This window comes from Benincasa hispida, chromosome 8 (genome assembly GCF_027475165.1).
Source record: "Benincasa hispida cultivar pf3 chromosome 8, pf3_genome.v1.1, whole genome shotgun sequence".
NCBI lineage: Eukaryota > Viridiplantae > Streptophyta > Magnoliopsida > Cucurbitales > Cucurbitaceae > Benincasa > Benincasa hispida.
In genome coordinates this window covers 38286633-38308423 of record NC_143485.1, presented here as the reverse complement: position 1 = coordinate 38308423, position 21791 = coordinate 38286633, and the positions used below count along the sequence as shown (strand labels likewise).

Here is a 21791-nt window from a genome sequence, read left to right as displayed (position 1 = left end):
AACTAGTATGTATTCGTTCTCTTGTTGGTTATTTGTTAAAAGCATGCCGGTAATTTTATAGTTTGATACATATCTATTTGTTTGAATATAAATGTGGTAATTCTATCACAATGTCTTTAGAAAGAGCCGCTTCCGCTCAGAGGTACTCTTGTATAAGAGTTCCTTCACCAGATACCTTCATACTTTCAGTATTGGGTTTCCTCATTATATCATCGTAACTCTTCTTTTGGATAAGAAAACTCAACCTTTGAACATCAAGCATTCCAATCAAACAAGTCTTAAATGCATTTATCATGAAAGACTAACATAAGTTAAGGAAAGCCAGTTAACACATGCTTCATAAATCTCAATGCTCAGAAAATATTGGACTATGCGTCCGCACATACTAAAGCATGCGTCAGAATAGTGCTTAAGAAATCATGTTTTACTCAGAAAATTCATCGCAAAGCTGAAAGCTCATGCGTGGTACATTATTAGGAAAACATCTTGAAAACTAGCTCAATAGTAAATCATGCGTTGAAAACACATACGAGAAAACATTCATAAACTTTGTCACTCACTATCTTAGGTTACTTCTTTAAAGGATGATAGGCTTCTTCTATTTTTGTTTGCCCTGTAACATCAGTAAATACCCTTGGTTAAAACTAATAGCTCCCTCTTGAGCTTAACTTACTTATTTAAGTTTAACATCACCCTTAGTTAACCTTCACAACTTTCATCATATATTATACTTCTTCGCATAGCATACTTCATCACAACACGATATTTGGACAATTTACCTTTTGCTCAGCCCGTAAGTTACAATGCACTCACAACACTCACTTAGGCTCTAGGACATGTCCACGGTGCCTATGTGTTAAACGTTTGTCAATGTTGCCCTTAGCGCGCTCGACCAATGTCTATATTTCCCTCGCAATCTTGCGCCCACTTTGCACACACACACCACAGCCAGCACTTGCGCTCAACCGCACATAGCCTCACCCTCAGCTATGTGCTTATCCTTCATATGCAGCTGCCTGCTTGTTCAAACATCAAATTTCCATATTCAACTTCTAGCCTTAATAACTTAAATTCCATACATTATCTCACATAATTTCCTTCTAAGAACTTGGTCATAAACATTTTAACTTTCTTACCTTACAATTTGAGCCTTTAATTTCTCCTATCATGCTTAAAATTTCTCAATCTTCTTCACCTGCCCGAGAAATCTGGAAGCTTGTAACACTTAGGAAAGTCTTTAAGCTTCAACTCGAATTCATAGGAAATTCTTCTTGGCAGCCCCAGCTCCTCTTCAGCACTGATCAAACCTCAATTCGATAGCAACCTTCCTCTCTTAGCACATGTGAAAACACCGAGCCAATCTCTTCTATTTGACTTCCCTTTTATACTAGTGCAAGCATGTCCAAATAGCTTATTAGGGTGACAACTAAGCCACTAAGTTTTTCTTAGGCCCTAAACACACCACCTGAACCATTAGTCTTGATAATTAAGCTGAGCACCTCTACCTTATTTCAATGCATCGATTGTCTATCAGCGCGTAGGTTGATACTTATCCCATTGGCCTGCCAATGCACTAGCTGGTATTCGCCGCATAGGCCTCTCTTTCTTGGCCATCACCTCACAAGCCCATGCCTAGGCCTTTGATCACTTGTCAACCTAACCTCTTTGCCCCTCGGTCAAAGCATACCTTGTGCCTTGCGACCCGCCTAGCCCTTGCTTTGGCGCCTCACATATGCTCTCTTAGGCAAGTTTGGTTACACGCATCCCACATGTCTTAGCCTTCACTAAGTTCGTCATGGTCCTCAACGCAAGCCTCACACTTAGCTATTTTTCCTCTTTGTAACCTTGAACGCTTGGGAGAAACACAACCAACCTCAGGCTCTCTTATTCTTCTAAGTGTCATATTGCTCCCCTTTACTCGAGAGCCTAAGCTTCCCATACTTAGAATATTTTTCCTTCAAAAACCCCTAAACCCTTTTCTACATACAACATACCTACAATGGAATTAACCATACATCAATACATTAACTTAAACATACTTACTTAGTAAAATAAGGTCTAGAGTTTACATCTACAGTGTTGTTTTGAGGCCAATTCTGAACTATTATATTCATGAATACAAAATATCATCATTGTTAACACTCCCTCTTGAATCTTATTCTTTACTTTCACATCTCTTATTCAACCTCTTTTCTCCTTTCAAACTCATTTTCATTTCTTCTCAGAAGACTCCGTTCTTGTTTATTTTTTCTTCTTCTTTTTCAATCTAAATTATACTTTATAAATTAAATAATAGGCCAATTTGGAGAAAACTCATTTAGCAAATTGAAAAGGAAAAAAAAAAACTTATTGTAATTTCTCTGAGTCGTGTCCTTAAAATTCATATAAAAAGACAAAATATTATAGAAATTGGTCATTACCTTGCTTGCAGAAGAGATTTTTTTTAGTACAAATAGGAGTGGAGAATTTGAACCATGAGGATGAATGTTGCAAAAGAGATATTTAATTTGCTAGTATGTTTCTATAAAGATATAGTTTTTCTAAAACTTTCAAAATGGAGGGATGAAAAAAATAGTAATCATTTCACATAAAAAATAATGTAAAATTAAATGAAAAAAAATAATAAATTTATACATAATACTTACAAAAAAATTTGAAACTGCAACTCCTTCTGCTTCACATTAATTAATTTTGTACGGATAAAATCAACATCAACATGACAGTGGAAGAGAGGAGATCGATGTGGTTGAATGTGTCCGGTGTGAATGAATCGAGAATAAAAAAAAACAAAGAGAAGAAAAAATATTAGGGAAAGAAATAAGAAAAAATCAAGAAAGATTTAAAAAACTATCTAACCAAATACATGTGTTTTAGAGACTCACAACTTATATATTTAGTAAAGTATATTTATTCTGACCATTTATATGTATAAACATTAATATCATATCTCAATGGCCAAGTAAATCTCAAAGCAAATCCACCATAATAAAATTCTATCACTTCTCTTCACCTATTCTATGACTTCTTGATATTAATTGATTGGTGTATTTTATTTTTTTAGTCTTTTTTTTACTAAACATCCTCCCTTGTTCTCTTACTTTCCAGAAGAAGAAGAAGAAGAAGGAAAAAAAAAAAAAAAAGACGAAGAAACTCACCTTGATCAAGAGAAGACTTCACTGTGAGAGCCTTGGGTATTGGTGACAATAGAAACCCGCTGAAAAAAACAACCAATGCAACCAAGATACAAAGGAGGATCAAGATCATCATGAAATATAGAACGAAAACTTGACCAGATAAAAAGTAGAAAAGTTGTTATTTATTATTTGAAAATTTTGCAGTTATAATGTGAAGGAATATGTATGCAATTTTGTAAATGTATGTATCTGTATGGAGTGATGCAAGAGAATTCAAAAGGTGTGATATCATACATAAGATAGAAAATATTAAATGAGGATAAAATAGGATTTTTAAGAGACATAAGAGAAAAAAGAAAAATAAAAATTCTTCCCACATTCTCCTTTTTAATATAGTATAGATTTGGTTTTTAATCTAATATATTGTTTCAGTTTACCTCATATTTAAATAAAAAGCAAAGTTAAAGTTTCCCCAAAAAAATAATAATAATAATAATCAGTCTAGTCAAATGCACAAGATCGAGAATTGAATGAATTATCCAAAACTCACAAACTTCGATAAGAATCAAGTTCTTGCCAAATATTCCTTATTTGATGTGTTTTATTTTCATTAAATGCTTTTGAATATATTTTCATGGATGGTATTTTTAAATGAATCGCTACACTTTATTAAAATTAACCGTGAAAGTTGCAATATTTAACGAAGATTAAATTGCAATTTGATGAAACTAAAAGTGAGATCAAAGCTAAATTTGACAGTTTCCTATTTCTTTTCATTTTTAAAATTGTTATTGAATTAACAACTTAATAAAGATTAAATTGCGATATGACGAAATCAAAAGTGAGCTCAAAGCTAAATTTGATAATTTCCTATTTATTTTCATTTTTTAAAATTGTAATTGAATTAATAATGGGTATAACGTATGAGATAATAGAGTAAACTGATTATATCAATCATTCCCAAATAAACTCAAGACTTGGTAGAGAATCCGAAAATAAAAATTTGAAAACAAGGGCTTCAATGAATTTTTTATTAAACTATTTTAGATATGTATTTGGTAGAAGATTTAGAAAGTAGATTCTAATTTAAACATTTATTTAAAACATACTTGATACTATATTTATTAATCATTTTACTAGGTTTTCTTATTCAGTAAATATTAGTTGACAATAAATTTTGATTAAATTATTTATAAACATGTTTTATATTAAACAAAAATTGTATAATTATTATTTTGTAATATTATATATTTTATAATACATTACATGAAAGATATATTAATTTTAAAAACATGATACCTGACATAATGTGTTTTTAAATATTTTACTTTTATTTAATATAATTATGCGTTTTAAATTTTGAAATTTGAAATCTACATGTAACAATTTAAGAATTTACACTATTTGAATCACTAAAATCCAAAATAATTTTTAAAATGAAATCCAAATTGTCTATCAAACACATATTAGTTGAACTTGACTGAAAACATAAAATAAAGTCTAGATTTGCCCTTAAAACTCAAAAAATGTACGGTACTGAATTGAATTTGGGGATTTGGTAGGAGATAATAGAGCAACAAACTTAAGAAATGAAAATGTTTAATTCAAATGAAGAGTAGACCATAGAATACAAATTCAATGGCTAATGTCTAATACCATAAAAGTCTAATCAAAGTTGAATTGCACCCCAATAATGGCCTATTTAATATCAAAATTTCTGAGACTGTTATGGTAATACAAAACAGAAAAAAAGAGGACCTAGTGATGGATAGTCAAAGAATGATTGTAATCTAAAATGCTACAAGACTTTGAAGAAGGAAAAAAAAAATGGAATGTCAATATGAACAGTAATCAAGGAATTACCACTGAAGGAAGCAAGAAACTGAAATCTAGGTGAACAAAGTTACAACGTCTCGACGGTATCCTCTTACAATCAAGAGCCTAGGCACATTCTCGACCAACAAATCCAAGTACTCCATATAGAAGTAAGCAGGATGGTTGACAGGAGGTGGTGGGAGACTGACGAGCACGACCGCAGCCATCCTTGAGTATCTCAGAATTGTTGAGTTCAACTTAAGAGTTGTATTTAGAAACTTCTCAACCTGCTGCTCATTCACACTCACTGGCTTCCCATCAGCCATGAGTGTGGTTCCTCTGCTCTCTGCTGTTGTCTTCATTTCACTTAAATAACTAGCAATCCTCCCTTGTGCGGCGGTGAAGGCTTCCATTGATTCGTCTTGTTGCGTGCCCTCAACTTGTGTGTCCCATGATTTTATCGTTATAACGATCACCTCAGCTTGCATCCGAAGATCATACAAAAACTTTTTGACATCAGCTTTGAGGCCCTCCGCATCAGAATCCTCCTCCGCAATGCAGAACACCTGAATCTTACAGCTTTCAAAGCTCTCCTTTGTAAGGAGAAGCTGAGAGAGGAGAAGCATAAGACCACCATCTCTCACAATCCAGTACAAGTCTATAGTTCCATATTGCCTTTGAAATTCATTAGGCCATTCATCCAGACCCTTAACAATGACAACTGCCTTGTTAGCATCAATGCAGTCATTGATTATTCCAACAAAGGTAGCTGGAATTTCTATTAGATTTTCACGACGCCATATTTCTGGGTATCGCATAACCACAATATTCGGCTTGAGATTTCCAAGACCCATCGTCTGAACAATCCCTCGGAAACCTTCAGACATTGTGGGAGCCACAACAATCTCTGCCACACCTTCACAACGTTTGTAATCGATATATGTAGCAAGCTGCTTGCAGGCAGCTTTTGCATCTTCAACCCGTTCATGGTAATCTCCATCTAGTATGGAGACAAATATGGACATTCCACGGCCTTTTTTCTTCATGCAGTTTGCAAAGTCTGCAAGTTTAGGGTGACACGGTACGTTTTCCGGCAGCTTTCCCCATGGCCGGCAAAATATCAAAGGAATGGGATACCAATTCTTTGGGTGGACTTGGCTCGCTGCAATATAAGTATATAGCTACATTAACAACACGACGTCCCACTACTTTTCCACAAACAGCTACAAAGCCAATAACAGTGCAGTGGGAAGAGCTAAATAGCTAAGTCAAATTAATGAAACCAAGAACTCTAACATAAAGCAAATGACCCAAAAAATATAGTCAAGAAAGCGTTTAAGTGATAGTAGGATACTCACCTCCAAGCGAACGAAGACTGCGGAGAGCAAGTTGGAAATATGCACTCTTGAAACCATCACCCCAGTCCCCAGCCTTACCTCTTAGGCACACATAATAATATATAAGGCTTGCAAGGGCTAGAGACACTATAGTGAATGACCACGAGATCAAGAACATTATCACTGTAAAAAAGAAAAAACAGATTGAGTAAAAAACAAATTAATAATGGTTCGGAGGGAGGGACAGAGAGCCATGCAGGAGATGATGGGCAAATAATTGGTTCTAATGACTAGCAAAACGTTTCTCCTGTTCAACAAACAACATAGTCAGTTGATGCAAAATTCTCAATCCTTAGATTTTGGGAATGCAATCAGTCGCATGTCCGATAGAAACATCGGAAGGAAAAATATTGCCTTATTCTTCATCTATGATCTTACATGAATTTGTTAAATATGTTGCACGAATTCATCATTAATTCATTGGCAATTGTACACACGTAAATAAAAGAGGGAAAAACTATAAAGATTTCCGTTATTTTATTATTAATACTACTTGTACAGAAAGTGTGTCAAATAGGCACTGTGAGATCTCAAGTAAAGAAACAAAATAGAAATCGAACTTGTTAATTGGTCAAAAGGGACTTGCCAAATTTTCTGAGCTAAAATGAGAAAAACTTAACAATAAGGACTTGAATCTAAAAAAAATCACTCACTATATATTTGAAAGTATAGCATACCTACACAAAGTGATGCACCAAGAAGAGAGAGGCTCCAGTGATGGAATCTCCACCGTGGACGCCAACTGGGAGCATCCAGTAGATCCAAAAGGAAGCAGGATAAGTTCACACCAGCATAACACAGTAGGAAAAACATGGTTACAGTTGGTGTGATAAGATCAAGATTCCCAATTATGACACATCCGATGCAGAGGAATGCAGTAAAGAGGGTTGCAAAGTATGGCTCACTGCCATCTGCTACTTTAAAATAGTTTAGAATAGGCAATATATCATCATTGGCTATGGCTGCTAGTAAGCGAGGGGCTCCTGTCAGGCTCTGAAGGGCAGCTCCAAGGGTTGATAAAATAATTCCAACATAAATAATTGCTGGGAAAGGCCAAGCAACCGTAGCAGTAAGAAGCCTACATAAGAAATTTTGGTTCAGTATAGAAACATTTTGAACTGCTCGGCCAAAGCCTACAAAAATACAATATTAGTATCAAATTCCACCCTCCCCATCTCTAAGGACCGTTGAACTTTCTATTCATACTTCAACTTTGAATCCAATTCCTAACAATAACTTTAAAGGGAAAAAAACATAATGCTTGAGCTGTTGCATATTCTTAAGGATTTGGCCAATATAATGCCAGAGATCTTTTCCATCCAAATCACTCACTAGTAAATAGTAATAAATGAATATGGATAATGCAGTGCCTCACTAGCTCTAAGCCACTCAAATAGTCATGTATCAGAATTTCCTATGATCAACATTTACATTATTTCACTTGGTACTATGATATATTACCTATCTGTCAACAATTTATCTCTGGTTGCCAGTGCTCCAAACAGCAAAACAGAGACCAGATACAATGCAGTTGTTGTTAGAGTTGCAGCCAATGTTCCAATAGGAATTGAACGCTGAGTATCCTTCAATGAGGCTGATCTATTAGAACCAGCCATTATTCCCGTCACAGCAGGGAAAAAAAGACCAACCAATGCACTGAAATAATAAAAAATAAATAAATAAATATAAAAAAAAGGCAGAAGTAGAAAATTAATCCTCAAGAGTTTCCTCGGAAATGTGCTATCCAATCCATTATACTTTTAACCACTCAGGAAGCTAAAAATATGATAGTAATAAACTAATAGTTATGCAAGATAAATAGGTAGTCTGACATTATTACAAAATAATATCCAAAGCTTACTTGAAATTCCAATATACTTTTCCAAAAGGATCGGGAATTCCAGCACTGTTCGTCATCTGATAATCAGAACTCCAATTTTCTTTAAAAGATTCCAAACTCAAGCCTGTGATGCCCTCTGAATAACATATCAAAAGAAAGCACCAATTCAATTCCTCCACTACATGTATACCTTTGATAAAGGTGATGAAAAATCAAATAACCTCACTGTTCAATTATGTCATCGTGATTATATCCAAAAACGTAACCCGCAATCATATCCAAAAACGTAACCCGCAATAGCATTGTTCAAAGACCTTGACCCACAAATGCTTAAATATATATTAAGCACTATTACATCTAAAGAGCTAAGGGGTTATGGGTTCAATCAATGGTGGCCATCTACCTAAAATTTAATATCTTACGGGTTTCCTTGACAATTAAATGTTGTAGGGTCAGGCGGATTGTTCCGCGAGATTAGTCAAGGTGCGCGTAAATTGGTTTGGCACTCACGGATATTTTATAAAAAAAAAACACTGTTACATCCAAGTTCTCATACAATTTTATTCAATGCTAATTAACCATATGAAAATGTCCAACACAAATCTTTCTTCTTTGCTGCCAAAAGTCAACCAGGTATTGTTTCTCACTTTGATTTTAAAAAAATTAAAAAAATAACAATAATAATAATAATATTAAAAAAAAAAAAAAAAAAGTTGACCAAGTATTTCCAAATCTCAATGACACAAAAAAGAGATGACATGCAGAAGTATAGAAAACCATGTCAGAGACATGACAGGGATGGAGCACACAACTTATACACGTGAAACAATTGAAAATGGTAGAAATCAAAATTCCTATTATGAGATTAGTAAGCAGTTTGTAACATCATCATTCAACAAGTAAGCAGAAGACAAAATGCACAGCATTAACTCAACCCACTCTGACGTCCCTGAGCACTAGGAGGAGAGTGACAATATATCTGAAATAAGTTGAAGTTCGAAGCAAAATATGAGCCTAATACCCATCTTGCCAAAAAATTTTGATCAAGAACAAGTAACAAGTATCAAAATTAACATTTAGCGTATAGAATACCAATTCCTCTATTGAAAAATATTTCCTCCTATTTGATTTCTTGTGTATCTTCTTTCATCTCTCTATCAAAAGTTGTCTTTGATTATAACAAGTTATTATTATAATGAATAATATAATAGTTATTATAGTTAGAAACTCAAAATTAGAAATTATATTGTGACACATTTTTTTATTATTTTGATTATAGAATTTCTAATTCTATAATTTATATATTCTTCTATTATTTTATTCTAGATTCTATTCTAAGGTATAATAGGCTAGCTCTGCACTGATGTATACTATACATTGTAGATAAAACAATGTGGATAAGGGGACTTACTAAATAAGGGATTATTTCGTTTCCGATAGTAATTTATATGTAACATAACATGTACCGAAAGTTCCAATTTTTAGCATACACACACACACACAAACAGTCCATAAAAATACATATTAGAACAGAGTCGGAAGAATCAATTAGGAGCAGCCATTCGTAACACATCTCCATTCAACTTTAGAGGTCAGTGTAGTGCTTGAAATATGGCCGGTTGGTAGTTTGCAACATGCAGAATGCAAAACTAAAGAACCGTCAAGTGTATGTGGGACCCATATATTTAGAAGAATATGCTAATAAGAATTATTTTGAATTAAAAAGAAAGTGAAGTTACCTGCAGGGTCGTTTTTCCTTGCCAGAAAAATTCCAAGAAATATGCAAAGTACTGAGAACAAGACTGGAATAAGGAAAGCAGGAGCAACCCTATTAATCATTTTCACACCACCGAACACAATGAAGCATAGAAGAATCGTCACGATAATGCCATAAACTTGCAAGTCGTGTGAACTTGGACTTTGTATTGGCTCAACAGTTGTTCCATTAACTTTTGTTACAGTCTCTGCATCGCAATAACAAAATGATCAACATAGTGCAGCAGGCATCTCTGATGGAATTTAATTAAACGTGTCTTGCTAGTACCAAATATGGAAAATATCTAGAATCCCATAGTGCACGATTGTACGATACCAACAATTATAATGGACAAATAACTGCCTGTAGAATGGACAATAGCAAAAATTACATCTGAAAAGTTTTTAACGTAAAGGAGAAGGTGGTGAAATATTCTTATAATAAATTTTACAGTATCAATACTGTCCAAATCAGCATTATAGAACTCCATATGCTTCTATTATAGACCAATTTCTTTAAATTGGAATGCGATCCAATCCTTCGTTGCAATTACACCTAGAAAACTCATGTTTATTACTTCAAAATGAAATGACATTACTTCGTTGTAAAGAGAAAGCCACTGTGTCTTTGTGAGAATAAACTAGAATAATAATGCTTCATATGTTAAATTCTATCAACCTCACATACCAGAAAAATATATCTTTGATATAAATAAAAATTAGAAATTAAAATATGTTATATAAATACAAGTTATAAATGAAAACTAACGAGATCCACAACTGATAACAATATAAAAAGGTTTAAGTAGATACAGATAAGTTCTATGTCTATTGTCTAACTTTATAGCAACAAAGACTCATCATTACCTCTGAATATCCCTGCAGCTGGTACAGCATTCAAAAATGTTTCTACAGCTCCCAACACATAACTGAACCACCAAATTGGGGAGAAGGCAGAAGTTAAGATATACAGAGCTGGTGGACATTTAAACTTGAAAAAAGCAAAACAAAACAAAAGCGTAGCTGGACAATGAAAGAATGGTAAGACAACTACAACTCTGAAGTCTTTTATATAATACAAATCACAAATATCGACAACCATCAAAATTAAGTTAAACATCATATATACTCACAGAGCACCAGCAACTGCATTTCCGAGAAAGAAACATAGCCCAATGCTAACTCCGACCTCTGGACCAAGGGCACGACCTATCAGATAATATGGTCCCCCACCCTAGAAGCAAAATAAACGATAAAAAAACTTAATTGACACTGAAACATATTCTAGGGAAACTAAGCTGGTATTTTTCTCACTACCAAACTAATAGGGCATGCACTTTACGTGAAAAACTACTCCATGAAATTGTCAAGGAATAGCCGAGAAAACAAATTTCAATTGGATAAATTATCAATACAAAATCTTTGGCGACATCTACTTGTAAGTGGAGATTCAATTGTATTACTCTTTTTGAAGGAAAAAGATATTTTAGTAATATTCATTTGGTGCTTTTAAAAATTTTATTTGCTTTTTTTTAATATAAGAGACAATTTATTTGATAAAATGAACATACAAAAAAGTGGAGGCGTAGATCCAACCCTGGACAAAGGGGGATATAAAAAATACACCAATTGATTAAAAGAGAATTCAATCTATAATTGTTGAATGGAGGAACTTTTTTACGCCAAGAGCCAAAAAGAAAAGAGCTTTGAAAAAAAATCTCAAAGAACCTCTCTTTGTCAATTAAACCCTATCACTACTTACAAGCCAAAAAAAGGAAAAAAAAATTGCTTAAACAACTCCGAAATATAACTCTTTTCATCTTATCTTGCTTACTCATAAATAGAAAAAAGTACAAATTACTTTTATATCTTAAAATTATTGAAGCCAGTTGAATACAAAGTGCATTAGAATATTTTATAATTTATAGATGCAGCTATATTCTTCCTCGTTTAAATTGATGCTCTTAATCACTGACAAATTAGTAAGTTCTGAAAGAGGACGCCGGAGGTAAAACAACCACACCATTACAAATAATCTATGTATTTGGAAAGTTATAACTTATAATATGCTAATACATTTCAAACTAAAAAATGTACCTTCATAGCACCATTAGTTGCAATAGCACTTAGTGAAATCGAAGTCAAGAACGTACATAAACCACAAAACGCCACCAGCACTAATGACTCACCAATGCCAGCCATGCCAACAATCCTGCATTTTTGTTCATGATAGAAACATCTTTCATTTAAATAAGAGAAAATATACAATAAATTCCTATAAAACAAGGCCCACCAAACAGGCAACAGGCACCGAACTAACCATTACAAGAAGGAACCCCAATTGTTACTAAAAAAGAGGAGATTACAGAAGAAACTAGGCACGTGGACCCATGCAAATTGGCTCATAGAAAAACCAGATGAAATACGTTCATATAAAACAAAATGCCAAGGCATATATCACCATATATCAATCACTAAGTAATATATGTTCGACATATAGGGGTCTTCTATCCCAGATGGACAATTTAAAAGGATGATGTGTCTTCTCTGTCATGACTCATATTGACATACAGAAAGAGGAAGATATTGAAATTTCAACCCAAAACAGCAAGACTAAACGATTAGTGAAGTTAGGAAACTACCTATCAGACTAACCCACTTCCAAACCTCATTAATGTCAAAAAGGTTATGGCAAATGGGAAACATCTCCCTTGAAATGAAACCCTAACAAAAAACCATGGGGTAAAAGAACACCCTCGATCAACAATAATCAAGAATGAATTACCCAAAAAAAATAATAATAAAAATAAAAATAATAAAAAATAAATAAAAGAGCAAAATACTCCAAATGGAAGCAATATATTTTACAGGGGGGAAAATATCTATGCTATGCTTGATCCAACAAGTTTGAGATTAGGCCAAATCCATGGCCAAACAAAAGAAATGCATCCTTGAGTTGGGAGAACTCTCTAAAATAATATTCTACGTTAAAATGTGATTAAAAAAGCTTTCCCATTACAACTATAAACCGGCTACTTTCTTTCAAGAAAATAAGATAAATAACTAATTCAACTTAAAATAATAATTAATCGAAAATTAACAACTAAACAAATATTAACTCAAATATACCAATTATATAAGACCCTACATCCTTCTTCCCATTAACACCGACTTTTCTATATATGTGTGTGTGTGTATTTGTACAAAGAAAAAAATAAAAATTGTCCTCGAGTTCAGGGTGACAAAATGAAAATGTATGTGGTAAAGTCCAATTGAAAAATCACACTGCAAATCTTCGAGATCCAAACAAGTATAAAAGTCCAAGTTGGCATTAACATAATGGACCACCAACGTGTTGGAAATTTTAAGAAATTGTGGTGTTCTAATCAGGTTGGAATGTTATAGGAGAAAGGACGGCTTAGGAAATTTAGAATTTGGCCCAACAACTTGACCAACTGAATGAATTTGGCCCTCGTATATTGCAATTTGGTTGGAAAAGTTTCCAAAATTGCCACCCCCACATCTTCCTTCTTCTTCATTGTAAGCCACCAACACCCAAGCGCTTCCTTCTTACTAGTGATAGGCTGACAGCTATCCCTTCCCTTCAATTAAAGTGAAGGCGGCCATCACGCCACTTTTTGATCACGTGCAGACTCCCAGTGAACCAATGAACCTCCAAGGAAGAAGATGACCTCCCTCCGACAAGTTTGTAACAGCTAGAGTCGGTGAGTCACTAGTTCGTTTTCATCGAAATCCGACAAATCAGCCACCTCCAACAACATTGCAACATCCGACACCCCCTCTTCTCTTTTTGTCCTCCCTTCCTCTACATCACTGTGGTTTCAAATGATTTTTTTCTTTATCTTTGATTTTTTTTTTTTTTTTTTTTTTTGATAAGAAACAAAGAAAAGCATTAAACCAAGAAAGAAAGGAATAGCCTAAGGGCGGGGGTTGAGGAACAAAATCAAACAAGAAGAGCCCTCCAATTGTTTAAAATCATAAGGAGGCTATAATTACAAAGAATTTAGTGTAATTTATACACCACCAAAAGGCCGTGTTCTGAACCTGGGCCCAAAAAGAATCAAAAGAGATAAACCTATCATCAAACAACCTACTATTCCGCTCGTTCCATAAGTGCCACAATAACGTGCAGGTCGCACATTGCCAAAAAATTCTACATTTAGCACAAAAGTTTCCACCATTCAGGCCATCCATAAACCAATCATCAATCTGCTTAGGGAGGCAACTAAGCACCTGGTAAAAATACAATTCCAACCTCTAGACGCAAAATCACAATGTAAAAACAAATGGTCCACAGACTCCATCTCTTTAAGACAAAGAAGGCAGATGGAAGGGGAGAGGGGCCAATTAGGGAACTTCCTCTGAAGCTTATCATGAGTATTTAGACTTCTATTGGCAAAGGACCAAAGGAAGATCTTCACTTTTTTAGGAATTTTTAACCTCCAAATAAGGTTGACCAAAGGCATTTTGGTTTTCGAGACACCCATAGTCATTTTGAGGAAGGTGGATTTGGTAGAGAAATTGCCTAAGACTTCCAGATTCCAACGCAAACTGCCCCTACCATTTCTCACCACCCAATCAATTAGCAGTTGGGCAAGCGCAATAGAGCTACCCATCTCTCTGTCAAAAATACTCCTTCTTAACCCCAAATCCCACGACTGGTTCAAACTATTCCAACAATCTACGATGACAACATTCTTTTTAGTAGAAATAGGATAGATCTCGCTATAAAGGGAGGCAAGAGGTTGAGGAGTACACCACTTGTCTTCCCAAAACCTGATGTTTCTACCATTTCCCACCACAAAGTCCACAAACTGAAAAAACTGATCTTTTTGTTTCATAATGTCGTTCCAGAGTCTAAGCTTCCCTCTGTCTCTCGTCCTCAAAGAACTCCAACCATGGTCATCCATGTCGTAAATAGCTCTAATAACCTTCTTCCAAAGGGTCATCTCCTCATGGAAAAACCTCCACAGTCATTTCATCAACAAAGCATTGTTCTTCTGACTTAGGGACCCAATACCGAGCCCACCGTAGATCGTAGGGAGGGAAGACCACTACCACTTAACAAGATGAGAAGCCGGTTTAAAACTCCCACTACCCCACACAAAATCTCTAATAATCTTCTCCATTTTGTTGATATAACACTTAGGGGCTTTCAACAAAGAAAAAAAAATTAAAACGGTAAACTGTTAAGAACCGATTGCGCAAGAGTTAACCTTCCTCCTTTAAAAAGAATCAAACCTTGCCATTTATCAAATTTCTTTTTGAACTTCTCTTCAAGAGCGTTCCACGCACCTTAGAAGCATTCCTACCTCCAAGAGGGAAGCCCAAATAAATAAAAGGGAAGCAATCAACTTTACAACCCAAAAAATCCGCACTGGCAACAAGCTCATCAGGGCTCAAATTAGTCCCAATAAGGGAAGTTTTGGAAGCATTGAGGGAAAGACCCAAGCCCAGTAGGAACAGGTTGATAACCGACCACCAAGCCCTCAAATTCCCCACAATCCAAGAGCAAAAGACCAACGTATCATCCGCATACTGAAGAAGGGTAACCTCAACCGAAGGCCTACCAAAGGAAAAACCTCTTACCATTGTTCTTTCACTACAGTAAAGAATAAGACTACTTAGAGCATCCCCAACAATTGTGAACAAAAAAGGAGAAAGGGGGTCCCCTTATCTAAGGCCTCGTTGAGCCACAAGCTTCCCCCTCGATCTCCCATCGATAATAGAGAAATTAGTAGAGGAGATACAACCCCAGATCCACTTCCTCCATCTTTTGCCGAAACCTTTAAACTTGAGGACTGCATCAAGAAAATCCTAGTCAACCTTATCGTAAGCCTTTTCAAGGTCGAGCTTTAAAAGAGCCCCTTTCTTACCTAAAGCTCCACTCGTCCATAGATTCAGAAGCTGTCAAAACTTAATTTCTTTTCCTTCCTTCCTTCCTTCAAAGATTGGATTATACACTAAAGCTTGGATTCATGCCTAGCTAGTATACACTTTGCAGGATCTTCGGAGACCAAACAGGGCTTACGGTTTCTTTGCTTATACACTAAAAAATGTCAGAACACACTCTTCTATCATCTTCATCATCTCTCTTGGGTCTAAAAACCCTTTATCTAGAGAGCATATTACAGATACTGGATAGCCATAACTTCAAAGGAAATATAAGATTCTTTGGATAGAAGCTGTTAAAGAAATCTCTTGGGCATTATGGTTAGAATGAACTTCTGTAACCGACAAAAGAGGGAGGGGGATTGGAAGGAGATTTTTTACTTGACCAAGTTTCATTGCCCTTCATGGTATTCTTCGTCCAGTGACTTCAGTAACGGTTTCCCCCTTCATAATTAATGTTAATTGAGATTTTTTTTTTTTTTTTTCTGCAAACTCTTAGTGGGAGAAAATAGATTTCGTCTGTAGCTAATTATTCTTACATGAAAAGTGTCCTTTTTCTGAATAGAAATAGATGATGGAAATTTCAGCTAAGGTGTTATCTCCAGTTTTGTTCTGAAAGATGTGCCCAGCCCAAGGCCTAGACGAGACTTCAAGGGTTTTCCTTATTAAGCTCATCCAAAAATATGAACACGTGACCTCTAGGTAGGTATTACTCGAAGACCGTTGGCCTCAGGCCCTTAGCCAACGGGGCATAAGGGTTTTCCTTCTCCAAATTGCATGTAGTGTGTTAAGCATAAACATGTAAAATACAAAAAATAATAATAATAATAATAAACAAAAAAATAACCATAATAAACAAAACAAAAAACAAAAAACAAAAAAAAACACCAATTGCATTTAAACAAAAGACTTACCATGAAAATCGAATATAGTAAATGATTCCCAATATGTTCTGTAAGCATGGGATAAATACACCCATCAATGTACCTGATTTAACTTCATTGGTCTGCATGAAATGTATTGCAAGATAAGCATTAAAAATGTATAATTCAAAGGTTAAGAAGCGGCAACTGAAATGATACATCATTTTTAACCCACTAATAATTGCTTACATGTAAAGTGCATAAAAAAAAACGAATCCACTACACAGAGAACTGAAAACACGAAATTTCTCGAACAAATATTTCAAGCATTAGTTTATGTTGCTAGAAGAACACAATAACGCCAATTTCAGAAGTGAAACAAGGAAAGTAAAATAATAGAACAGGCCACTTTGTTGGAAAACTATCAGCGCCACAAATTTCTTCTAATACAACCAGAGCAACAATATTCTAATAATAGCTGCTTCAAGATTTACCATCATAAGCATTTATTAATAGATGCAGAGAAATTGATCCTGAAGACAAATGAAAAAAAATATTTCTGTCTAGTCTTCTTCCAGCGACATTTTTTTAACGAAAATCTTCTTATATAGTGACATTAAACTTAACAAATCAATGTCCAATGTAACTGAGCCAATTTCAGGTTTGACTGCCAGCTACTTACCAACAAAGTTAGTAGTAACAGCCCCAATGTCGCAATGAAGAGATCACCTAAAATTAACTTGCTCATGTTATTTATAAATCTACGTTGAAAAAATATTTTTTTACAAAACAGTAATCAATTTAATCAGGTAAAAATAATGAACGCATTTGTTACAGCTATAAAAAATTAGTTTCCATCACCGATGGTAGACAGAGTCAAGAACATATCTTCCCAAAATTCATGTCAACAAGTAATATCTCTTGAGAAGGCTGTGACAATAAGCTAGGTGGATGTTACCCACGGTAAATTCCAAGTCACTCCATGTGAGATGCTCCACAAATCAAATAGGAGGTTTTGCTTTTTCAAAGGAAAAAAGTTATTATGTTAAGTAGAATGAACGTACAGATAAGCCCTACAAATGAAGGCCAAAAGCCAAAATCCAGGCCCCCATCTAACAATCATACACAATACAAAAACCAGCCCCAGTCCTTGGTAATCAATCCAGTAGGAAAGCACTAAAGTCTAAAACTAGCAGTCGACAAATGAAGTTGGGTTCAATCCATGGTGACAATCTACCTAGGATTTAATATCTTACGGATTTCCTTGACACCCATATGTTGTAGAGGCAGGAAGGATGGCCCAAGAGATTAGTCAAGGTGCACGTAAGATGGCCAAAAAAAGCAATTAAAGAAAACAAAACAAAACAGAAGATGGAAGCATTGAAGCAAGCCACACTACCACCTCCCCTAATAACTTTTTCTGATCCTTAAATACCCTTGGATCTTTTTCCAGCAAGAAGATCAAACAAAAGAATAGAAACCCACTAGTCCATTAACCAAATGAGAGCACCTTTCTCTTCCAAATTTTCCCAAAAGAGACCTTGCATGAACTTCTCTAACAAAGCTCCAACTGCAAAAAGATTTAAAGATACACAAATAATCAAATGGGGTTTCAGTAGGGACCAATTGGGAGAGGCTGAGCTGCGTCTCCTCCTTCAAGTTCAAGATAGGCTTTCTATCAAGTTTCAAGATGCCAGATTCTAGACCTCAAGGACAATGGGATCAGACAGAAAGAAATCAACAATAATGGGCCAAAGGGAGTTCCCTGAGTAGGAAAAGGGCATGAGCAACTTCATAACTCACAAACGAAGACTATCGCTTGACCTCATTTTAATCATCAAAGAACCCCAACACCGGTCACTAGGATCTATTACTTATTGTTTTATATATAAGACATAACTTTCATTATCAAGGAGAATGATACAAAAGGAGGGGGAAATGAGGTAGCCACAAAACAAATTACAAAGAAGGAGCCCAACTAGTATAAATTTGGGTTAGACTATAATTACAAAAGAATTTAGAAGTGAAGGACCAAGTAGAAACAAAAAAGAGTAACCAAACTCCAAAAAAAGTCTCTATTAGTTTCTTGATCATAAAGATTCTAGAGTTTCTTCCAAGCCACAACCTCCAAAGGAGGGCAAAGATTCCATTGGAGGATCTATTACTTCTTGGACCATATATTTCTGTAAAATGATCAAAATCCAGTTTAGATTAGCAAAAGAGTCTTCCACACAGCTCAGAAGAAAATTTTTCACCAGCAAACTGCAAATAATCAGATGAACTATAGACTTTCTCACTCTAAACCCCTCAATTGGACCTTTTTCTTTAGAAATGATTTTGCTGACAATATTAGCATAGCAACCATGATAAAAAGAAAAAAGGATGAGAGTCCCCTTGTCTGATTAACTTCCTAGGGAAAAACTGAGAAACTGATTAGCATGAGGCTAGTCTTTAACTAAGTTCTCTATTTATATCCTAAACCCTTACTCCATAACAGCTTATCCAAAAAGCCTAAAGCAACATAGTTATAGCTTTCTCAGGATCGATCTGGTCCCTTTTTGTTTCTTGGCTAAAGTTCTCAATGACCCATTTCCAAGAAGTACTTTGTCCAGAATTTGTGTATATAAACCACCCTACAGCAGAAGATGGTGAAGGGTTAAAAAAATTCTGCATACTTTCCACTGACATCTTGGAAATGTTTACAAACTTCTAATAGGACTAAAGACTTTCACATCTGCATCTGCTTCCTCTAATTTCTTTAGGATAAGGGAAATGAAGGTCAAAAATCAGTTAACCCTCACCCATTCAACAAATACGTTTTAAAAATTCATCTCATGTGCCAACTTTTTTTTGCAAGAAGGCCAAAAAAAAAAAAAAACAATCACAGCCTGAAGCTTTACTCCTCTCAAATCTGATAACCACCTAGCCAATTTCCTCAAGGGAGGTGGTCTCTCTAGCCCCTCTTGTGGTTGCCAATCCAAGCCCTCAAAGGCCAAGAAGGGTTTGTGAATTAAGCTGTGCGGCTACAGAGATATTTTGTAATCACTCTAACTGAAGACAATGTAAATACCCAAATGGAGAATAGTAAGGAAAATAACACAATAATGCAAGTTCAGATAATTTACCTTTGGCAACCCCTGAGTGATAGAAACATTCTCACCATCACGAGGACTAGAAGGTGCTTGAATTTGTTCCCCCATCATACTATAATAGCAACAAACATACTAGTACCGTTACACAAAATTTGAACTGAAGAATTTAATGAAAATCTCTAAAAGCAAATTGCACCATATAGAAAGGGCCAATGAGCTAGCAATAGGTTTGTGGGTTGTCCACTCGAATTTTATGCAAAAGGTCCTCTCATTGATGCATTGAATACATCTAAAGAAGTTACTGGCAAAGAAAAAAAAATTGTACCTCTTAAGGCCAAGAATATTGACAAGAGAATCAAAACCAAAAAACTCCAGTTTGGATTCTCGCTGGGGGCCATTGACTTCAATACGAGTAGGAGAGTTCCCTTCTTTTTCAGTGCCAGTCTGAGAACCCACTTTTACCTTCCTGCCATAGAAGCAAGAGATCTTCAAACAAGCCGCATCTCAACATATATTCTCAAATCTACAGTACTTAATCAAAACAAGGAAAACTGCATCTTAACATACATCTAAAATACAAAATCCAAGATCCTTCCTTAAATTTATTGGTCAAAGGTACAACAAGAAACAATCATCCCTCTACAAATCCAACACAAAATTCACTTCGCCATCAAATTCATTCAAAACCCAACAAGTAAAGAATAGCACAATAGTAATCACAAGGCCAAAAGTAGAAGAAAAAACAGATTACTTGAGAGAAGGATGACTCATGGGGGGAATGGAGGAGGAGGAAGAAGAGGAACCCGGATCCATGGAAGACATTTCAAGAACAGCACGATCATGGGCTTCGACAGGGCGATACTTCCTACCTCTCTGCCCATGAAATTCCTCTTCCCCGCTCTCAATGTCACCATTATCCATTGTCAGAACAAACCAATACGAAATTGGAGAGTTGGGTTGTGAAAAAGATGGAGATCCAAAAGGAAGACCGGAAACAAATCAGAGATCCAAGTGAAAGAGAGCGTATATAGGAAGCAAGAGATGGAAGACCAATGAAAGAAATTGAAAGAAGAAGAAAAGGAAGAGAAGAAAAGGGAGAAATGGGAAATATATAGCTAAATTGAATCTTCCATTTCCATGGTAATGTCCAACAACAAAGGAAAGGGGCGGGGCGCCGAGAGAAACGGGTTTGAATGTGGGGAAAATGGCTCGCGAAGAACGAACCAGCAAAATGCAAAATTTTTGTGCGTCGTTGTTGTTGGACTGTGTTTTGAAAAACGTAGAGCAGCGATTGAGACTCACGGACGAACAACGCGCATGGACAAATGCTGCTCGGTTTTCGTCCGTACACACGATTTAGAAGACCACTGTGAAATTTACTTGCAACCGAAATTTTTTGGGCTAACTGCCTTTTTTTTTAATTTCCTCTTCTTTTACCACAGATTTTCTCTTCTTTCTTTTTTAGTAAAACATTTTTATTTATTTATTTATTTATTTTTGAGAAAATATCAATTTTGAGATGTTTGCTCGCATCGGTTTAGAGTCTAAATTTTCAATTTTATTAATTTTGACAATAAATTTATATATTTATTGCAATTTTAACCCTCAGCTCGATTTTAGTTAATTTATCCACTAATTTTAACCGCAACAAAAAAAAAAATTAATGTAAACATCTTCATGAATTTGTTAATTTCAATAAAATAAAATTTTTCTTTGACTATTACACAAGTTTACCATTGAATAACATTCCCAAAAAATCATAAATTACAACAAAAATTTTGCTCTAAATGTTGTTTTTCTCAAAAAGAAAATAAAACTAGCCGTTCTTCAATTTCACATATTTTATATTTAGGGTGTATTTGGATTAACTTTTCTCAAGTATTTAATTTTAAAAATAAGTCATTTTGGAAAAAATTTGACATATTTGGCAACCACTTAAAATAGTTTTTTAAACATTTGCAAAGTTTATTTTAAACCATTTT

The 21791-nt window shown here is 35.0% G+C and overlaps 1 protein-coding gene across 1 annotated transcript; it reads right to left on the bottom strand.

The window, feature by feature from the left end:
* Positions 1-4814: 4814 nt before the first annotated feature.
* CCC1 (cation-chloride co-transporter 1) lies at positions 4815-21057 on the bottom strand. Its single transcript, XM_039038387.2, has 13 exons — positions 20561-21057; positions 20135-20275; positions 19843-19921; positions 16769-16860; positions 12039-12153; positions 11075-11175; positions 10809-10870; positions 9926-10150; positions 8208-8322; positions 7808-8002; positions 7024-7424; positions 6308-6469; positions 4815-6111 (listed from the first exon to the last, which is right to left on the bottom strand). Exons 1-13 carry the CDS (start codon positions 20728-20730, stop codon positions 5024-5026), a joined length of 2946 nt encoding a protein of 981 aa, XP_038894315.1. The 5' UTR covers positions 20731-21057; the 3' UTR covers positions 4815-5023.
* Between the last annotated feature and the right edge of the window lie 734 nt (positions 21058-21791).

Bases quoted from the DNA above. Each gene is read 5' to 3' on its own strand.
- CCC1 (XM_039038387.2), bottom strand. From the start codon at position 20,730: ATGGATAATGGTGACATTGAGAGCGGGGAAGAGGAATTTCATGGGCAG. The intron at 20,276-20,560 runs GTAATCTGTTTT...CTTCTATGGCAG, and splicing joins ATGAGTCATCCTTCTCTCAA to GAAGGTAAAAGTGGGTTCTC. The intron at 11,176-12,038 runs GTACATTTTTTA...TTTTGCTTCTAG, and splicing joins CAACTAATGGTGCTATGAAG to GGTGGGGGACCATATTATCT.